Source organism: Stegodyphus dumicola, chromosome 1 (assembly GCF_044657685.1).
Source record: "Stegodyphus dumicola isolate Sdum_Otavi_A_Nest chromosome 1, ASM4465768v1".
Classification (NCBI taxonomy): Eukaryota; Metazoa; Arthropoda; class Arachnida; order Araneae; family Eresidae; genus Stegodyphus; species Stegodyphus dumicola.
Genome location: NC_140768.1, coordinates 285,178,133 through 285,195,789, shown reverse-complemented (window position 1 = coordinate 285,195,789; position 17,657 = coordinate 285,178,133). Strand labels below are relative to the sequence as shown.

Here is a 17,657-nt window from a genome sequence, read left to right as displayed (position 1 = left end):
ATTTACATTAGCCACAAGTGGTGCTGATTTGTGAGCACGAAGTGCGTGCATCTGTTTTAATTTACTTTTAATATAAAGGTTATTTAAAACCTTTCTTCTGCAGCAATTATTCTTAAAGACATAGCGAGAATTCGCTACTTCGTCTTCGACGTACAGTCAAAGTTGTATGCTACCAAAGAATACCCGTAGACTGTATAGTATAAATATGTTTTTATGTGCTTTTTTCATCAATATTCAAAAAAATTTATCTAATAATTAGTGCTAGTTATGTTGAATAATATTGTATTAATGAATACATAACTTTATAACTGTTAACATATTCATTTTCCCCAAACTATATTTTAAAGACGTTTTCTTTTATCTATTTATCTACCGCTTTCAGCATTTTAGTTTGACACAACTGTCTATCTTTATTCAAAACATATTTATTAACAATGCTATATACTTTCAATAGCATTCAAATTCCTTAGAATACCATTGTAAATAAAAATAGAAAATTATACATTTTGTTAAGCAGTTTGAAGTCATTTGAATTTAGATTACATAGATCAGTGACTTGTTAACGTTGGTGACTCTGGAGGTGCATAAAACTTCTCAGTCATCTCACAGAACTAATAAAACTCTAATCTTTTATTTTACTAAAACCTTTTATTGCGTGTAACACCTCCAGTATACCGTATATTAGATTAAACCCACCTACCATCTTTTGAAAGGTAAATGTTAAAAAAAATCTTTGGAACTACATTATTCCATTATAATTTTTACTCATAAAAACCGATCTGCTTCTTAATAATTTAGGTAACACACCAAATACAGTTAAGACAATAAAAAAAATTTAAAATTAAAATTAAAGTGTCTATGCAAAAACAAACAATTCGGCCAGCAAGCAACAAGGCAGACTCATTTACAAATTAATGACACTCAATTTCCCAGATTATTTTATTCGCTTAATTGTCTTTTTTCAGCAACAGAACATACAAAATAAAAATTAGACCTGCTTATTCTACCATCAGAGTAATGAAAGCTGGTGTCCCACAGGGGTCGGCACTTTCCCTGTATCTTTTTAATATCTATACGCATGACATCCCTAAAGACCTTCTTCTGTTCATCCTTTGTTCTTCTGTTTTTTGCCGATGACACCGCCATACTTAGTAAAGCCTGCACAGCAATTGCCGTAAGAAACCAACTTCAAAACTATCTCATAGAACTAGAAAAATGGCTCACCCTTTGGATGATTAAAATTAACACTGATAAAACCAAGGCAATAATTTTCCGTAAGGGAAGCATGAACGATAACCCTCCACCCTCTGAATATTTTACGAAGAAATAGACTGAATTAATGAAACCAAATATAATTGGAGTCACCCTAGATCAAAACTTACCTTCAGAACCCCCTTCCGCTCAGTAGCACAAAAATTTAAAATCACCTATATCACTATGCGACCTCTTCTTGGAAGAAGAAGCAAATTACTACAACAAACAAATTAATTTTATATCGCTCCATACAACGTCCAGCCCTCCTTTATGCAGCTCCGATCTGTGGACATGCAGCTAAAACCAATATAAAACAATTACAAGTACTACAAAATAAAATCTTACGAGAAATTATCAATGCTACTTGGTATATTCCAAACACTTACATTCACAGAGACCTTCAAATAGAACCTATACAAGACTATATGAAACGCTTAGCGGTCAACTCCTTTCACTCAGTACAATCCCACAGTAATAGCCTTATTAGCGCTCTCAGATAATCCCCGCACCTCAGGGAAAAACATTGTTATCCCTGTGATATCCTATATCCTACCCACATAACAAATAAAACCAAAATTGACTCATTCACACTTAATTGACTTTGCGGTTTCACCCGCTGCTTCATCTTGTAACGTCACTGACCTCACCCCCCCTCATTCGCGGCGCTAGCGTGAACCAGATTCTCTACTCACCCCCTCTCACACCTCCTACTACACTGTTCTTCTTTCTTTTCCCCTAGATTGCTTATCAGAAGCGGAGTAAAAAGATGTTTCTACATCTTGACACTCGAGTATAAAATTCGACCTTCATCATTCATCTTCAACAAGGCACATTTTTCGGTGCACAAAAATGAAAGTTTAATTTTGGTCTCGCTCGGCAAAAAGACGTTGAAGATGCACAAACTGAATTCACTGTTCTGCTAAATTTTAAATGTAAACAAATATGGTAGCTACGCTTCTAATAAACTCCTCTTATATAAATTTATACTTCGACCAGCATTACTCTGTGCTAGTCCTGTTTGGGGCCACGCGGCCAAAACTCACCTTCAACACATCCAAGTTCTTCAAAACAAAGCACTCAGAAAGATTATCAACGTGCCATGTTTCATTCCAAATTCGTGTATCTACCGTGATCCCCCCGGGGGTTGACTCAGGCGAACGCCTGGGAAGTACTGGTTAGGATCTGTACCTAGGCAGTCTCAACCACGGGGGTAAATAATTTGACTTCACAGGACTAGAGCCCGAGTATTGTACTCAGGTTGGTTCAGACTTGGCAGGGACCGTACTGGTACTGTCGTGTCTGTTCCTCTGGCTGTAGTGCAGCTATATGGTTAGATAGTTTTGTGGCCTTCTCGATGGGGGTTCAGCCTTCAGAGTCCAAGTGACAGGGACTGACAGAGTAAGGCAGGGCATCGAAATGAATTTATCCGTTGCCGAGGAAGTGGTATCAGTATCAGGGAGTGGTGTCCCAAGGCAAAGGTGACACAGCGTTTTTATCTTTTTGCATCAGCGACATTTTATTTTCTCGTCCTGCTGAGGCTATGTATAAAGCCAGGCAGGGACTGTGGGGCCTGCGCCGCCACTTAGGGGTCCTACGTGACCCGGACAGCGACCTCGTAAGGAATCCCAGGTCGAGGGTCCTGGTTATGGAGCACTTGTATCTACCGTGATCTCAAACTAGAAACAATTCAAAATTATATTCAAACACTTGCCAGAAATTTTTTCTATTCAGTTCTCACTCATCCTAACAACTGCATCAACTCTCTTAAATGTTCTCCATTTCCCAGAGAAAAACACAAATATCGATCTGACATTTTCCATCCTTAACATTTTTTACTCATACTAGATTCTTCAGTACACTGATTTGGACCTTCGACCAGAAACTCATCTTATTCGTCGACTGATGGCGGGAACTTGACTTTTACTTTCGTCTTTTTGTTTTACCGATGCTCTTCACCTGATAGAGTAAAAGGAGGTGCTACTTTCTGAAACTAAAATTCACTATGCGCTCTTAGTATGATAAAAAATTAGGCTTACCCGCTTTAAACAACTTTTAAATTGTTGATAATTCTACAACTATAGCATGCAGATTAACTAAAAGCATAAAAACCTTAACCGGAAGATAAGAACAACATAATTCAACCATTGTTAAGGCAAAAAATGCGCAATTTACCAACACATAAGAATAAAAAAAATTTGCTCACTGTGCCGAGTAACAGTGTTTGTATATAACCTTCGGTGCGGCCAATTGCAACCAAAAAGGGAGATGCACAACTACATATTAAAGCAGTCCTATATACAAAATTGTAACGTTCTGAGGCTACTCGTTTTTGAATTATTCGAGATGCATACATACATACGTACGCACGTACAGATGACAGAAAAAAAAATCCCTTCTGAATACATTTTAAATCAGTTTTATAATTCGTTTGGGGAAAGTCCTTTATTCTGTTTTTACGTACAGATGTTCCGCAAAAACATCGTTAAATTGCATTTGATAGCGATCGAAATAAATATTTCCGTTGAAATATGGTGGAATTTTTCGTGATTACAATGCTTCCTTTATTTCATACATGGAAGTAAAAACATTACTTCATTAATTATTTAGAATATTTGGGGACCCACGATACTTAAGAGCTGCATGGAACATTATGGTTCTGCGAAAAACAACATTAGATTGCTAAAAGTTTTTAAAAATTGTAAAATTATACCCAATAACATTATCTCACCCACGCCAACTTATTTTCATCTTTTCAAGCGGAAGTGACGTTTGGCGATCAAGCAACCACAGGGTTGTGGAGTTCTGGGATAGATGATAATCCAATGTAGAGGCGCTCGTATACAACAACATTTGCCATAATTCAACACAAAGCGTGATAAGTAGCCAAATATAGCAAACTTGCCCAGAGCTATGCACGTGACGGTGCATTTTCCCGTACACGTTTCCGCGTTTGTGTGTACAATAATTGACTGTTGTAAACAAACAAGGTCTTTTTTTCCTCCTCTTCTCTTGTGGAATGTATCTCATTGGCGATATTTTGGAAACGTTTGTCTTTCATTGTAGTAACCTTCAACGTTACGTGTAGCGTGTTTTTAATTTGATTCAAAGCTGTTAGAAGAAGTCATATGTTGTTGTTCCTTTGAACATTTTACCTTATTACTGTCATCATGTTCACCAGGAACATACCTCGTTGTCTGTCTTCCTCCCCAATTAAACAAGTAATGCCCAGAATTTTCGTGCAAGATCGTACCTATTCTAAGAAAAATGAGAACTCAACTGAAATACATTTTAATGATCAACAGGCGTCGTATTATGCTGCTAAAGATGTAGAATTCTGTCCAAACAGAGCTAGAGAAGTAATGCAAAATTATGTACAAGAGACTGGACAAAACATGTGTAATGATGATCCATTTATCGAGACTAAAAAAATTGAGCCAGCGGTACCTATGAGTGATCGAGACCATATGGAAGCGTATCAGTCAGGAAATTCAGTTAGTCTATATTCTGTGATGCAAAGCAATGTGCCAGAACCTTTTTCAGCCCATGGCAGAGCGCCTACGCATCTCAATATGCCTGGTAGTTCTTCTAGCCAAGATTGTAAATATCTGTCTGGAAAACTACAGAGTACTCATCAGTCAAAACAGTGAGGTAAATCTTCCATTTATTTATACCTTTTTAGAATATTTCCATGTTAATTAAAAAACCATATTAAATCCTACTAGTTCTTATATTACAGCCAGTGGGTCAAGTGGATAAACGGTTTTGTAAATTTTTAATTTGTAATAATTGTTTCATCCATAGTGGAATATCTATTTATTGGTTTTAGTTATAATATTTCTTGTTAATAAACACTGAAATGCACTAGGATTTTATGAATGTTTATAATTTACTGAATTATGAATAGTAAGACTGATATGTTTTATATGTATGATAAGACAGATAAGTTAAGACAAATTCAGTTTAAATTTGCTTTTCTTTTGTAAAAATATTCTGTATATTTTACAAGGGACTCTCCTTTTCAAAGAGCGAATGATGGTTCAAGTTTGTTCACTTGGAGTTTTATGTAACCCAGTATATCAGCTGATGACTGAAGATCATTTTGATTTTTAGATACTTTTAGATTTACACAGTGCACAAGAAACGGCTTGAAATACAAACAGCATAATGGTACATAATTGGCATAATGGTACATATAAGAGTAATCCAAATTTAAAACTAATTAAATTATTACTTGGTAGTCTATTTCTTGTATATTTCTATTTAACCATTTCTAACTAACTTGTGTATTTCTATTTGCCGTTTAATTATTTTTTATGCAAAAGAGCAACCATGTTTACACAACTTACATTCTAAACTAAAAGATGGTTCTTTGCATCTCCCACAGGGTTAAGAACACGTTAACTAGAAAAATTGTAAATTGGGAACAAATATTCAAGCAGTTGAACATAGAATACTTTTCATACATCTACAGTTATTTTTATTATTACTCAAACCTGCAATAAATCCTGAATTAAATACATCAGAATATTAATTATGTGTAAAGTTATAGGTATTTTCACGAAGGTGACCTACCAGGCCATACCTGTAACAGGTGACCTATCTTGTATTTAGTTCTGACTGAGTTACATAACCGGCTTCGCTTAAGGCTTGCTTATATTGGTGTTTTTGTTAACATGTTCACTTCTCTGGCAAAAGAAATCAGTGAAAGATAATAAAATGTCTAAGGAAAAATTGTATAGAATATGAAAGAAATAATACCCACGGTGCAGTTCTGACATCTTGCTAAATTGTATTGCTGACCTATTAGCAGTGAAGACAAAATTAAGGCCATGCTGAAGGACATTAAGATAGTGTTTAGGGATAAAAATAGGAATGTTGGTTGATCTTTGGATTATGGTAACTTGGCGAAAATTTGGCGACCAACTCTGCTACAGCAACCCTCTATTTTTTTTCGCCGCCATTTTGTCTTCACGAAGTAAAGACATGTTTCTTTTCTTTTTACTTACTGAACACTTTTTCCAACAATCTACTAGCCGAATTACACTTATGCTAGAAATTTTATGTAACAAAACTGCTTAATCATGACAAATATTAACTGCAAAATTGGGAAAAAGTGCACAATCGCAAAGTCCTTACGCGTTTTACAGAATAGCACATACACATAAACCATTTACACGTTGACTTATTTTTACTTAAAAAAACATCCCAGAATTGCCCAAAAATGGCATTGCACACACTCTTAACTTTATCCATCTACACTGGTATTTTCTCATAAATTACAAAAATTTGCACGAAAATGCAAAAAAATTCTGTGAATCTTTAAACTCGGTAAAAAGCACGGTTGATCTTTGGATTATGGTAACTTGGCGATTTTTTGGCGACCAACTCTGCTACAGCAACCCTCTATTTTTTTTTTCGCCGCCATTTTGTCTTCACGAAGTAAAGACATGTTTCTTTTCTTTTTATTTACTCAACACTTTTTCCAACAATCTGCTAGCCGAATTACACTTATGCTAGAAATTTATGGAACAAAACTCCTTAATCATGACAAGTATTAACTGCAAAATTTGGAAAAAGTGCAGAATCGCAAACTTCTTGCAGTGTTTTTCAAAATTGCACATACACAGTAACCATGTACACGTCGACTTATTTTTACTTAAAAAAACATCCCAGAATTGCGCCAAAAATGGCATTGCGCACACTCTTGAAAATCCATCTACACTGCTATTTTCTCATAAATTACAAAAATTTGCACGAAAATGCAGGAAAATTTTGTGAATCTTTAAACTCGGTAAAAAGCACATATATGAAATTACCTGATCGCGAAAAAGTATATACCCTATCCAAGGATGAACATTTCCACGTATAATATAAATAAAATATCCAAAAACTTTTACCTCTAAATTATCTATTATAAACGTCACCAACGAATTCATAACAAAACATTAAAAATGGTTACAAATACTTAGTCTCAAATATTTAAATTATTTCCATGCACGTTTACTTCCACTGAAACGTATACCAAATTACTACAAACATATAATTCACAAAATAACTATCATTTAATTAAAATATAATTAAACCATGTACACGTAGACTTATTTTTACTTAAAAAAACATTCCAGAATTGCACAAAAATGGCATTGCACACACTCTTCACTATATCCATGTACACTGCTTTTTTCTCATAAATTAGAAAAATTTCACGAAAACGCATGACAATTTTGTGAATCCTTAAATTCAGTAAAAAGGACATATATGAAATTACCTGATCGCGAAAAAGTATATACCCTTTCCAAAGATGGACATTTGCACGTATAAAATAAATAAAATATCCAAAAACTTTTACCTCTAAATTATCTATTATAAACGTTACCAACAAATTTATAACAAAACATTAAAAATGATTACAAATACTTAAATTCTTTCCATGCACATTTACTTCTACTCAAACGTATTCCAAAATACTACAAACATATAACTCTCAAAATCACGATCGTTAAATTAAAATATCACTAAACCATGTACATGTCGACTTATTTTTACTTAAAAAAACATCCCAGAATTGCACAAAAATGGCATTGCGCACACTCTTCACTATATCCATGTACACTGCTTTTTTCTCATAAATTAGAAAAATTTCACGAAAATGCATGAAAATACTCAACGTATTGTACTCAAACGTATTCCAAAATACTACAAACATATAACTCACAAAATCACGATCATTCAATTAAAATATAATTAAATTAAAAAACACGACTTAAAATATAAATAAGCACATACATTAAATTAATAAAAATTAGATTACAATCCTAATTACTTTAAACTAAATCATTGCTAATAACAATTTTCCAATAATATCATATTAATTTATTTACTCCTTACATTTAGAACAATGTATAAAAATAATATCCTCAAATGATTAAAAATACTAACTTACCTAATCTTCAGAATCTTCATTACGTGGCACGCACACTTTCACTATTTCACACAATGAAGCTTAATACAAAATAATATAGTACTACAGTTTTCCAAATTCCCCCCTTTCCCGATTAAAGAACTGTAATTCGTTCATTAATGTCGCATATCTCATGATCTCTCATTTTCCTCACACAAAATAATGCGTAATCGGAACTGAGTGCTTCTCACATTATTACCAAAGTCCTAGGTAGTAACCTTTATCGCCTCCAAAATGTCGCCAAACTACTAGTTACCATATTCCAAAGATCAGCCGGCTGTAATGCATTCTCACGTCTGAAATCTAAAACAGACTTTATATTTCCAGTAGTAAAAAGTGGTGATATTTAGTAAGTTTAGATACGGTCTCACCTCATATAATTTATCAGTATTGTCAATTTGACTATTGTCAAATGCAAATTCTGCTTAATATTCCTGTACTGCAAACATGATATTAATTCTTATATGACAGGTACAGAAATGTCCTTATCACAAGATTAATACACTTTTTCTTGAGGTAAAGAATGATATCCTGTAAGCAATAGTATTCCAATAAATTTTCTCATATAGGCTTCAGATGCAATAAATTCTGGGCATTTTTTTTTCCTGAGCGTATATAGTTGTCTGTTCAACGAGAAGAGAGTAAATGTCTAAACCAAAAAGAAAATCGAAAATATGTGCACTAGTTTTACCTTGTGTTTTGTCTTTTATAATTTCTCTTTTATCTCTTCCTTCATGTTCTTCCTGAGACATAACTAACAGTTCCTTTTTGATCCACTTCAAGATTTCAGTCTTCTGCTTTTTAAATTTTTTAGTATGACTATAACTGCTTTTAGAAGGCTGAAACTTACTTTTTTCGTCAATTTCAACTTTCCCAGCAGTATCATTTGGTAAAATATCATTACCATTATTTAAAACATTGCCATTCCTTTCTTCTTCGTCAGTAGTCTCTGCAATTTCTGGGGGAACAACAACAATATCAGTTTCATTCTGGTCATTATTAACATTATCATCATCTGTTTCTTCATCAAAAAATCTTTGAAGGGCTTCTTCTAATGTAAGATACCTCGTTCTAGGCATTTTTAAAAAACCAGAACATCGAAAGGAATGAGTGAAAAAGGAGATTGACTACCCGTTTCCTGCTGACGTTGCGTCAACGCAACACCTATTTTCCCTTTCTTCGCAATACAAATATAAACATCTGACTGATTTAATGTTCTGATAAACAGTGACCTTGACTAAAAATAGATCACTCATAAGGACAGCGATTCTTTCGTTAAATATTTTCAGCAAAAATAACCGGTCGAAAATTTTGCTTAAAGTATGAGATTAATTATTATAAACAAAATGATTATTGAAGGCAAATATTTTTTACAGAAATAATCTTCATAATATTCCCTACACAAAATCATCTGCTGGTATAAAATATCTTACGTAGTTATATTTATATACGCATTTATTTTGACCGTTGCGTCAACGCAACACCGGTGGCTAATGGGTTAAGCAGATGACTTTTAATCTTAACATTATTCAGTCAGAAAACATATTCCAAATGTTTTGTGTTGCATGACAATGCATCTTTTCATTATTCATTAACCAATCAGAGAAATGCTTTTGTTCTGAAAATAAGTATGTGTACTCAATCATCTTGCATGTTCTTCAAATTTGTCTTCTTGTGATTTTTTTCTTTCCCAAAAACTAAAGTTGCCTCTCAAAGGAAAGTTTTTGGACATTGAAGAGACAAAAGGAGTATGACATCTACTTTTAGAGTCATGTCAAAAACAGATCTCTACAAGTCTTCTCTTCCATTACATCCTTTGCATTCAGACAAAAAAGATAAATTCTATAATCTATTTTTATTACACTCTGATTACTTTATTAACATACAGTGAATATATACTAAACCTTTTACTTCAGCTTCAGTAATTCGGAATTTTTGACGGAATTGTTGTCGGAACTAGGACTTGAAAGATAAGTCAAATTGAATATTTCGATAATCCAATAAATTCAAGGTCAAAGTTTCAATATTTTATTTTTGGAGAGAGGGGAAATTTTTTCAGTTTTGGTCCAATATCCTAAGTATATTTGCTGCGATTCTTTATTTTTTCCATAAAAGCGAAAATCTTACGCATGGTATACATATAACGCATAGCTTCAAATAAAAATTTAACAATATACAGGGAGGTTATAATTAAAGGTCCACTCTGAAATGGTCATAAAAGGAAAACTACTGGATCAAATGTTATCAAACTTGGTAACCGTGTAAAGGAGGTCATGGGAATTTATTTTCCACGAAAAAAAGAAAGTTCGAAACCTTACCAGGGGGAAATGGCACTGTGTGCAATATTGTTAAACGAAATATGGGTCGGAATCTAACTTAACCTTTTGTTTCACAAGTTTAATATGTTGTATACCCTTAAGAAACTTTGAAGTAAGCAAATTACCATTTAAAGGCGTTAAAGTTGAGTGCGCCATCCGTGTAAGGGAGAAATTCGTCCATGAAAACCACGAATTAGCAATTAAGAAATGTGAGATCGCGAATCACTTGCACAAGTGCGTACAATCTGAAGATAAATTCCCATAACCTCCTTTACACGATTCCCAAGTTTGATAACATTTGGTCTGGTAGTTTTCCTTTTATGACCATTTCAAAGTGGAACTTTAATTATAACCACCATGTAGATTAAACTTTAAAAGTTAGACAGGTTAGACAGTTTGGTTCAAGTCCCAGCTTTAAAAAATAAAAATATAAATTTTTATATTAATCCTCTTAGAAAGAATGTTTTAAGAAGCTATTTTTTCTCTAGTTTTATAGATTGTATTAAAAAAATGATCTTTAATATGATTTAGATTGTTTCAGCTGATATAAGAATCGGGTCCCTCGGTGATACAGAATAAACATCGCTGGACTGTTTTGTTTCGTCATTAGAAGGACACACTGTGTAACAACAGTGTTCATTACAGAAATTAAGTGCTGTGACGAAATTGTCAACTAAACTTTCCCGACACTGCAGAGAGGAAAGACAGGATTTGTCTAAGGTTGATAACTTTGTAGAGTGGTGGAGAGTACCATTGAGTTCCATGTGCCAAAGGTTGTCGAAGCCTGGCCCAAAACATTAGAGGTGTAAAGAAATTAAAAATTTTATTACATTTTATGCGTAATACACTAACATTTTCTAAAAGGCTGATACTTGGTGAAGTGTTTTATTATAAATATTTTGAGGCTTTTTTAATTTTATTTCTTGAAATTTATTTAGTATTTATTTTACAGAATCTCAAAGAAACATACTGTGATGATGAACTCAAGGATCTCTTCCATTTGCTTCCAACTTGAAGTTGAATTGAAAATTTTTATTTCTTTTAATTTTTATGTGTACTTGATATTCTTTTTGTAAAATTACAGGTAAATAAAATATATTACAATACTCATTTCTATATCATTCTGCTCACTTTATTAGCAGTGAAAACATTTCATACTATAATTTATCTCAAATGACTGCTTAAAGGTGTAATAGTAGTTAAAATTGAAAGTTACGGTGTGCTGATATTCACTGTTTTCATGCTTATTTGTTATTTCAAAGAGTATTACATGATTTTTCTCCCAAAAAATAAAAAATGCATACTTTTTTAATCCATCTGTACATTTTAAAGAAAAAATACAATTTATGTATGAGGCGTATTCGGAAACTAAGTACTGTTTTAAAAAAAAAAATAGTAAAATAATTTTTTTGAATACAGTTTTATTTTTGCATGAAAATACATGTCTTAAACTATTTTTCAACATAGTTTCCGCCAATGATCAAACACTTGTCATAGCGGGTGACCAGTTTTTGTATACCATCGTCAAAGAAACTTCCCGCCAGTTTCGATAACCACGACTCCACAGCATTTTTTGTGTCATCGTCAGATCCAAAGCGCTTGCCACCAAGCTCGTGCTTCATGTGCAGGAACAAGTCATAGTTGGACGGTGCCAAGTCTGGGCTGTACGGCGGGTGATCAAACTGCTCCTAATGAAACTGTCGAATTAACGATTGAGTGACACCAGCAGTATGGGGCCGAGCATTGTCATGGAGCAACACAATTCCTTTACTGAGCATTCCTCTTCATTTGTTTTGAATGGCACGCCTTAGTTTTGTTAAAGTCTCACAATATCGTGCCGCAATCATGGTTTCACCTCTGGGAAGAAATTCAGTAAGCAAAACGCTTTCCTATCCCAGAAGACCGTGCACATGATTTTTTGTGATGACATTGTCACTTTGAACTTTTGTTTTTTCGGAGAATGAGTGTGTCTCCACTCCATCGATTGTTGTTTCGATTCTGGTGTGAAATGACACACCCAAGTTTCATCACCTGTCACTATTTGGTTTAAAAAGTTTTCTCCCTCATCACTGTACCGCGTGAGAAATGTCAGGGCACTATCAAGTCGCTTTGTTTTGTGAACATCAGTGAGCATTTTTGGAACCCATCGGGAACACAGTTTGCAATAATTCAAGTGGTCAGACACAATTTCGAACAAAACAGTACGTGAAATTTGTGTAAATGCGTCTGAAAGAGTTGTCATTGTGAAGCGTCTGTTCTCATGAATTGCTTCATCAACTTTCCTTACCAAATCATCGGTGACAACAGAAGGCCAACCACTCTGAGCCTCGGCATGGACATTTGTTCGACCTGCATTAAACATTCTTACCCACTTTCTCACCATTCCATCACTTATCGCGTATTCACCGTAAACTTCTGTCACTTGACGATAAATTTCGGCCGGTTTAACATTCCTCGCGTTCAAAAATTTAATCACGGCACGAATCTCACAGTCAGCGGGAGAACTAATTGTCTTAAACATTTTGAATGTGCACAGCAAACTGAAAACACAACATAGAGCAACCAAAATGGCGACAATTGAAAGTCAGTGAACAAGAAAGACTAGTGCGCATGCGTGGGACGCCTACCACAGCGCTGCGACTGCACTAGAATGAAACGGTACTTAGTTTCCGAATACGCTACGTATATGTTAACTTCCTGACTAATTATCTTTTCTCCAATGTTAAAATTATATAATATTTTAGTATTGAATAACATGAAAGCTTATATCATTCGGTATCCCAGCAAATTTTTTATATTGTATCATGCATAAGTATTGTAGTTGCTCAATTATTAAAAATTATCATGGATGTTTTTTATGCTGATGTTGAGTCTACTTCATCAGCCTGAAATAAAAGTGCTTGTGTAAATTCACAACTTCTGGTTACAAAAAAATGAATGCTACATTAGTTGCTGAATTTATTATGAAGAGCTGTAGTGTATTTCTTAATTCAATTAAAAAATTGGAAAAATTGAATTCATGTAAGTAATACAAAATGTGTTTGGAAAATGAAAATAAATTTAATGAGTACCTTTGTTAGCCATCTTCTTCCTTTAAGAAATATATATTTCAAGAAATAACAAAATTTTTAATGATACTATTGCTCAGCATATAAATATACAATTTTCTACCCTTTTAAAATATAGAAATGAAATTATTCGTCATATGTATTTGACTGTACAACTTCACTCACTCTAATTGTGTCAAAAAATACTGCTGCCAAGAAAAGTATAATAGAAACTAGAAATAAACCTAGCAAAAGAAAAATAAATAAGTAAAAAATACAAATTAATATTATAAAAGATATTTTTAAGTACAATTTGATAAAGTCAAGCAGCGTGGTCGTGTTTTAAAATTCGGAAAATATTTTTTTTCTCAAATCTTTTGTAATTTTGTGTTGTTAATTGCCATGTATTATTTTAATTTGAATACATTTGACTCTGTAAATTTTATATCGGTTTTACTAGCAAAAAAATATGTGCAACCAGCTGATTTTGCTTGGATTCTTCAAGAATTATCTGATGAAGACAAGGAAACCTTTGGATGGGAGAACGATAGCGATTTCCATTCCTTATATTTTTTATTTCTATTTTTTAGAAATAAATAAAAATATTAAAGTGCATTTTTGTAACCAGTAAGAAGTAAATTTCCTTGTTGAAGTAAGTAATGCTAAACTTACTTTTTTCCCTAATGTGTTGTCTATACTTGTCTTTGGTGAATATTAAAATTAGCTTCGATTTTAAAATCTAATTATTAAATAATAAATTAAAAATGTTCTATAATGAAATACATCATTGCATTTCCATCTCACTAACTACTTATAAGAACTTAAAAATAATTTACTTTATTTGAATGTGATATCATTTGTATTTTGCAATAATAAGATTAATATTTTATTTCTTAACAAATTTATTATCAATATTCACTCATTTCTGTCGTTTTTCATGCCAAAAATGGTAAAATAACGGATGTCGTAAAAATACGACGCGTGCGTGCTCATGTAAAATTGCCAAGCGCACATGCTGGAAGGTTAAAGAGTGTTGTGAATACCAGTATGAATTCTTAATAGGGTTTCATTTAAATGTCTTAAAATTTCATTTTGGTATAATCCATATTTTAATAGTGTTTTTATATATACTTATAAATACTGAAGCAGTTCAAAGCGTAATGAACAATACAAATTAATTCTAGTAAAATTTTTAATTGCACGTCAAAAGTAGTACCTGCAAGGCTGAAGTATTACAGGATATAAAAGGTTTTTATAATTTTAATGCAATTTAATTTCTGTTTATAATTTATGCTGTAAACCTTTTATCATATCTCTATCAATTAAGTAAAGATATCAAAGAAAGCATTTTTAATTTTTAACAATTTTCTGTGCCAAAATTATTTAAATTAGAAAACTATGTTAGATGATATGATGTTATTCTAACTATCTTTTCTCCACTGTTAAAATTATTACATAATTTTAAGAGATGTAATAGTATTAAGTAATGTTTTTTAATATGCACATACATAAAGCTTTCTAACACAACACTGGGTAAGAAATATATATGTGAAATAAATATATTTTATTTAAGATTTAAATTGATATAAAATGAAGTATTGTTATTGTAACCATTATTTTAGAATACAAATATTTCCTAATCTGTTAGTAATATCGAATGCATTATGAAAGAATATAAAACTATCTACTGATATGTTCTTTTTAAATTAAGTTAAATAGAATATTGCTGTAGAATATTACATTAATACAGTACAAAGTCCGGGATCCAGATGTCCTATATCCAGAATGGTCTAAAATCTGGACCTCAAAGCCACCAACTTTTGTTTTTGTATGTTTTACGCATGCACATTTATATTTTTATAATAAAACATGCGGAAAGTCATCCTGATTCTTAATTTCACTTTGGCGCTGAATAAGATACCTGGTTATTGAAGAAGCACATTTTATCGTAAATTTGTATGATCAATAATTTAACAACTACAATATAGCTGCTTATCTGCTTGGTATACAACTCAACTGAAACATTCTTCATAGAAACATCGTTAATTTTACATCAACTAATATTTTATACCCGTGACGCCAGTCTGTCCAATCATTATTTAGCTTTCATCACCGCATGTTTATCAGCACATGATGACTTGCATAATGACTCATGTAGCAATGCCTAAACATTTTTTTTTTTTTTTTTTTTTAAATATTAGTAATTGAACAACAAAGTGTATGGTAAACTTTTCTGCTGACATTACACTTGGTGATTATGGATTTAAGTTTAATGCCCTAAGAAATGTTGATGAGGAAAAATTTAACAAATCTTTCTTTCCATATGCTAAAAATAGATTTTATTAATGATACTCATAGGCCAAAATGTTACATTCAGTGCTATTTTAATTAAGAACAACTGATTTGTTATTCACATAAACCTGGAACTGATGTCAAAGCTCGTATGGCTGCACCAGGCAGCAGAATTTAAGGAAGAGAAAATTTCTGGAATTTAGAGAAACACTGAGTAACAAAATATTTAGATTTTAGGGAAAGCACTGGGACCCAAAATTTAGAACTTAGGCACTTGATAGCAAAATTTTTGACCTGCAGAGAACTGCATCAGGTGTAAGATATCTAGTACCGGCCCTCGACAAGCCTTAAGTATATGTGGGAATTTATTCAGGACTTGGACTTAAGTATGTGCAAGAAATAGACATAAGTATAATAAATAACCAAACTAATACAATTCAAGCATAATTGTCTCGGTGTGCCATAGAAGCAAGACAAAATTTAGCAGAACAACTCGTCTTCGTCATCAATCTCATGATACATAGCCAATAATGTGTAGAAAACGCTATGAAGCTGGACTAAAATTATACTCCAAGGAATTTCAGTTAATGTAGCAGAGTGCGCTGTTGCTTAACTTTCTAATTTGATCCAGCTTATTATTTTTGCAGGCTGTTTTGATTACAGCAATTTTATGTAAATTAAAGTTTTAAACTTTCAATTATGTCAAAAAGAGATTCTAATTCTAGAGCTGCAACAGGATCTACAGAGTGAAAGCATATTTCGATGTCCATTAAAAGAATGTGGAATTGCTGCAAAAAATAGATAAAGGGTATCCGTCTCAAAATTATGTGAGGAGTATAGCACCAAAAAGTCAGCTGTATATGACATAAGAAAACAGGAAAAGGAACTTTTTAAATTTTTTGTGGTTTCTGACACCCCACTGGCAATCTAAAAATTTCAGGTGAAAAAGCTTCAGCTCTTACTGAAGCTGCTGAACTATTTGCAGATGAATTCACTAAACTCAATAAGAGTGAAAACTTACCTCAAGGAAAATTTACAATGCTGGTGAAACTGGTCTTTTCTGTCAATATGTATTACAAAATACCTTGGCAAACTCTACAGGAAAGGCTCCAACTGGGGTCAAAGATTCCAAAGTCAGAATAAAAATTTTAGTAAGCACAAGTGGAAACTTTTCATAATCGTAAAAAATACATGACCTCGAACATGTAAAGGAATACAGATTTTTCCCATTATATATTGTGCAAATAAAAGAGCATGGATGAAGCAAGTGTTAGTGAATGATTGGTTTGAAAATAATTTCATAGCTGAGGCTCAGCAACATTTGTATTCGGTTGGTTTACCTGATGACACAAAAATTGTCCTGACTGTAGACAACTGTTTGGCTTATGTTTCACTTAAAGTTTTAGTGAAAGGTATCTGTATTATTCTTTCCTCCAAATTGTACTTCCATCATTCAGCCTATAGGTATCGGAATAGTGCACACACAAGACTACTCAGAAATTTTCGAAATATTTTAACATAAAATCTGCTAGCATTGCAAGACCGCAGGAGGATGTGTCTCCAGATACTTTAAAAAATGCTTGGCATCATCTATGACCAGCTACTATATTTCATGGTAAGGATGATGAAGATGATAGTCGCGAATTTGAAGGTTTTTGTGTATTGCAAACCAAAGCTGAAATTTTCTAATTAATGGATTTTGTAAAGAAAAGTTTAGAAGTGTTAATAAATGAAGATGATGTGACAGAAGTTTTTCATTGCAATGACAAGCCCCCAATCAATGGA

The 17,657-nt window shown here is 32.9% G+C and overlaps 2 protein-coding genes across 3 annotated transcripts in view; one reads left to right on the top strand and one right to left on the bottom strand.

The window, feature by feature from the left end:
• The first annotated feature begins 4,154 nt into the window (after positions 1 to 4,154).
• Positions 4,155 to 11,643, top strand: LOC118195299 (uncharacterized). The gene is made up of 2 exons (XM_035366596.2): positions 4,155 to 4,902; positions 11,486 to 11,643. The coding sequence occupies exon 1, from the start codon at positions 4,422 to 4,424 to the stop codon at positions 4,899 to 4,901; it is 480 nt and encodes a 159-aa protein (XP_035222487.2). The 5' UTR covers positions 4,155 to 4,421; the 3' UTR covers position 4,902; positions 11,486 to 11,643.
• Positions 11,644 to 13,523: 1,880 nt separating this feature from the next.
• LOC118195297 (type I phosphatidylinositol 4,5-bisphosphate 4-phosphatase-A-like) overlaps positions 13,524 to 17,657 on the bottom strand; it is a 42,869-nt gene continuing 38,735 nt past the window's right edge. For both annotated transcript variants that reach the window (XM_035366592.2, XM_085808161.1), the window contains one exon: positions 13,524 to 13,825. In XM_035366592.2, the coding sequence (XP_035222483.1) occupies positions 13,728 to 13,825 (98 nt within the window). In that variant the 3' untranslated portion in view covers positions 13,524 to 13,727. The remainder of the gene's footprint in view (positions 13,826 to 17,657) is intronic.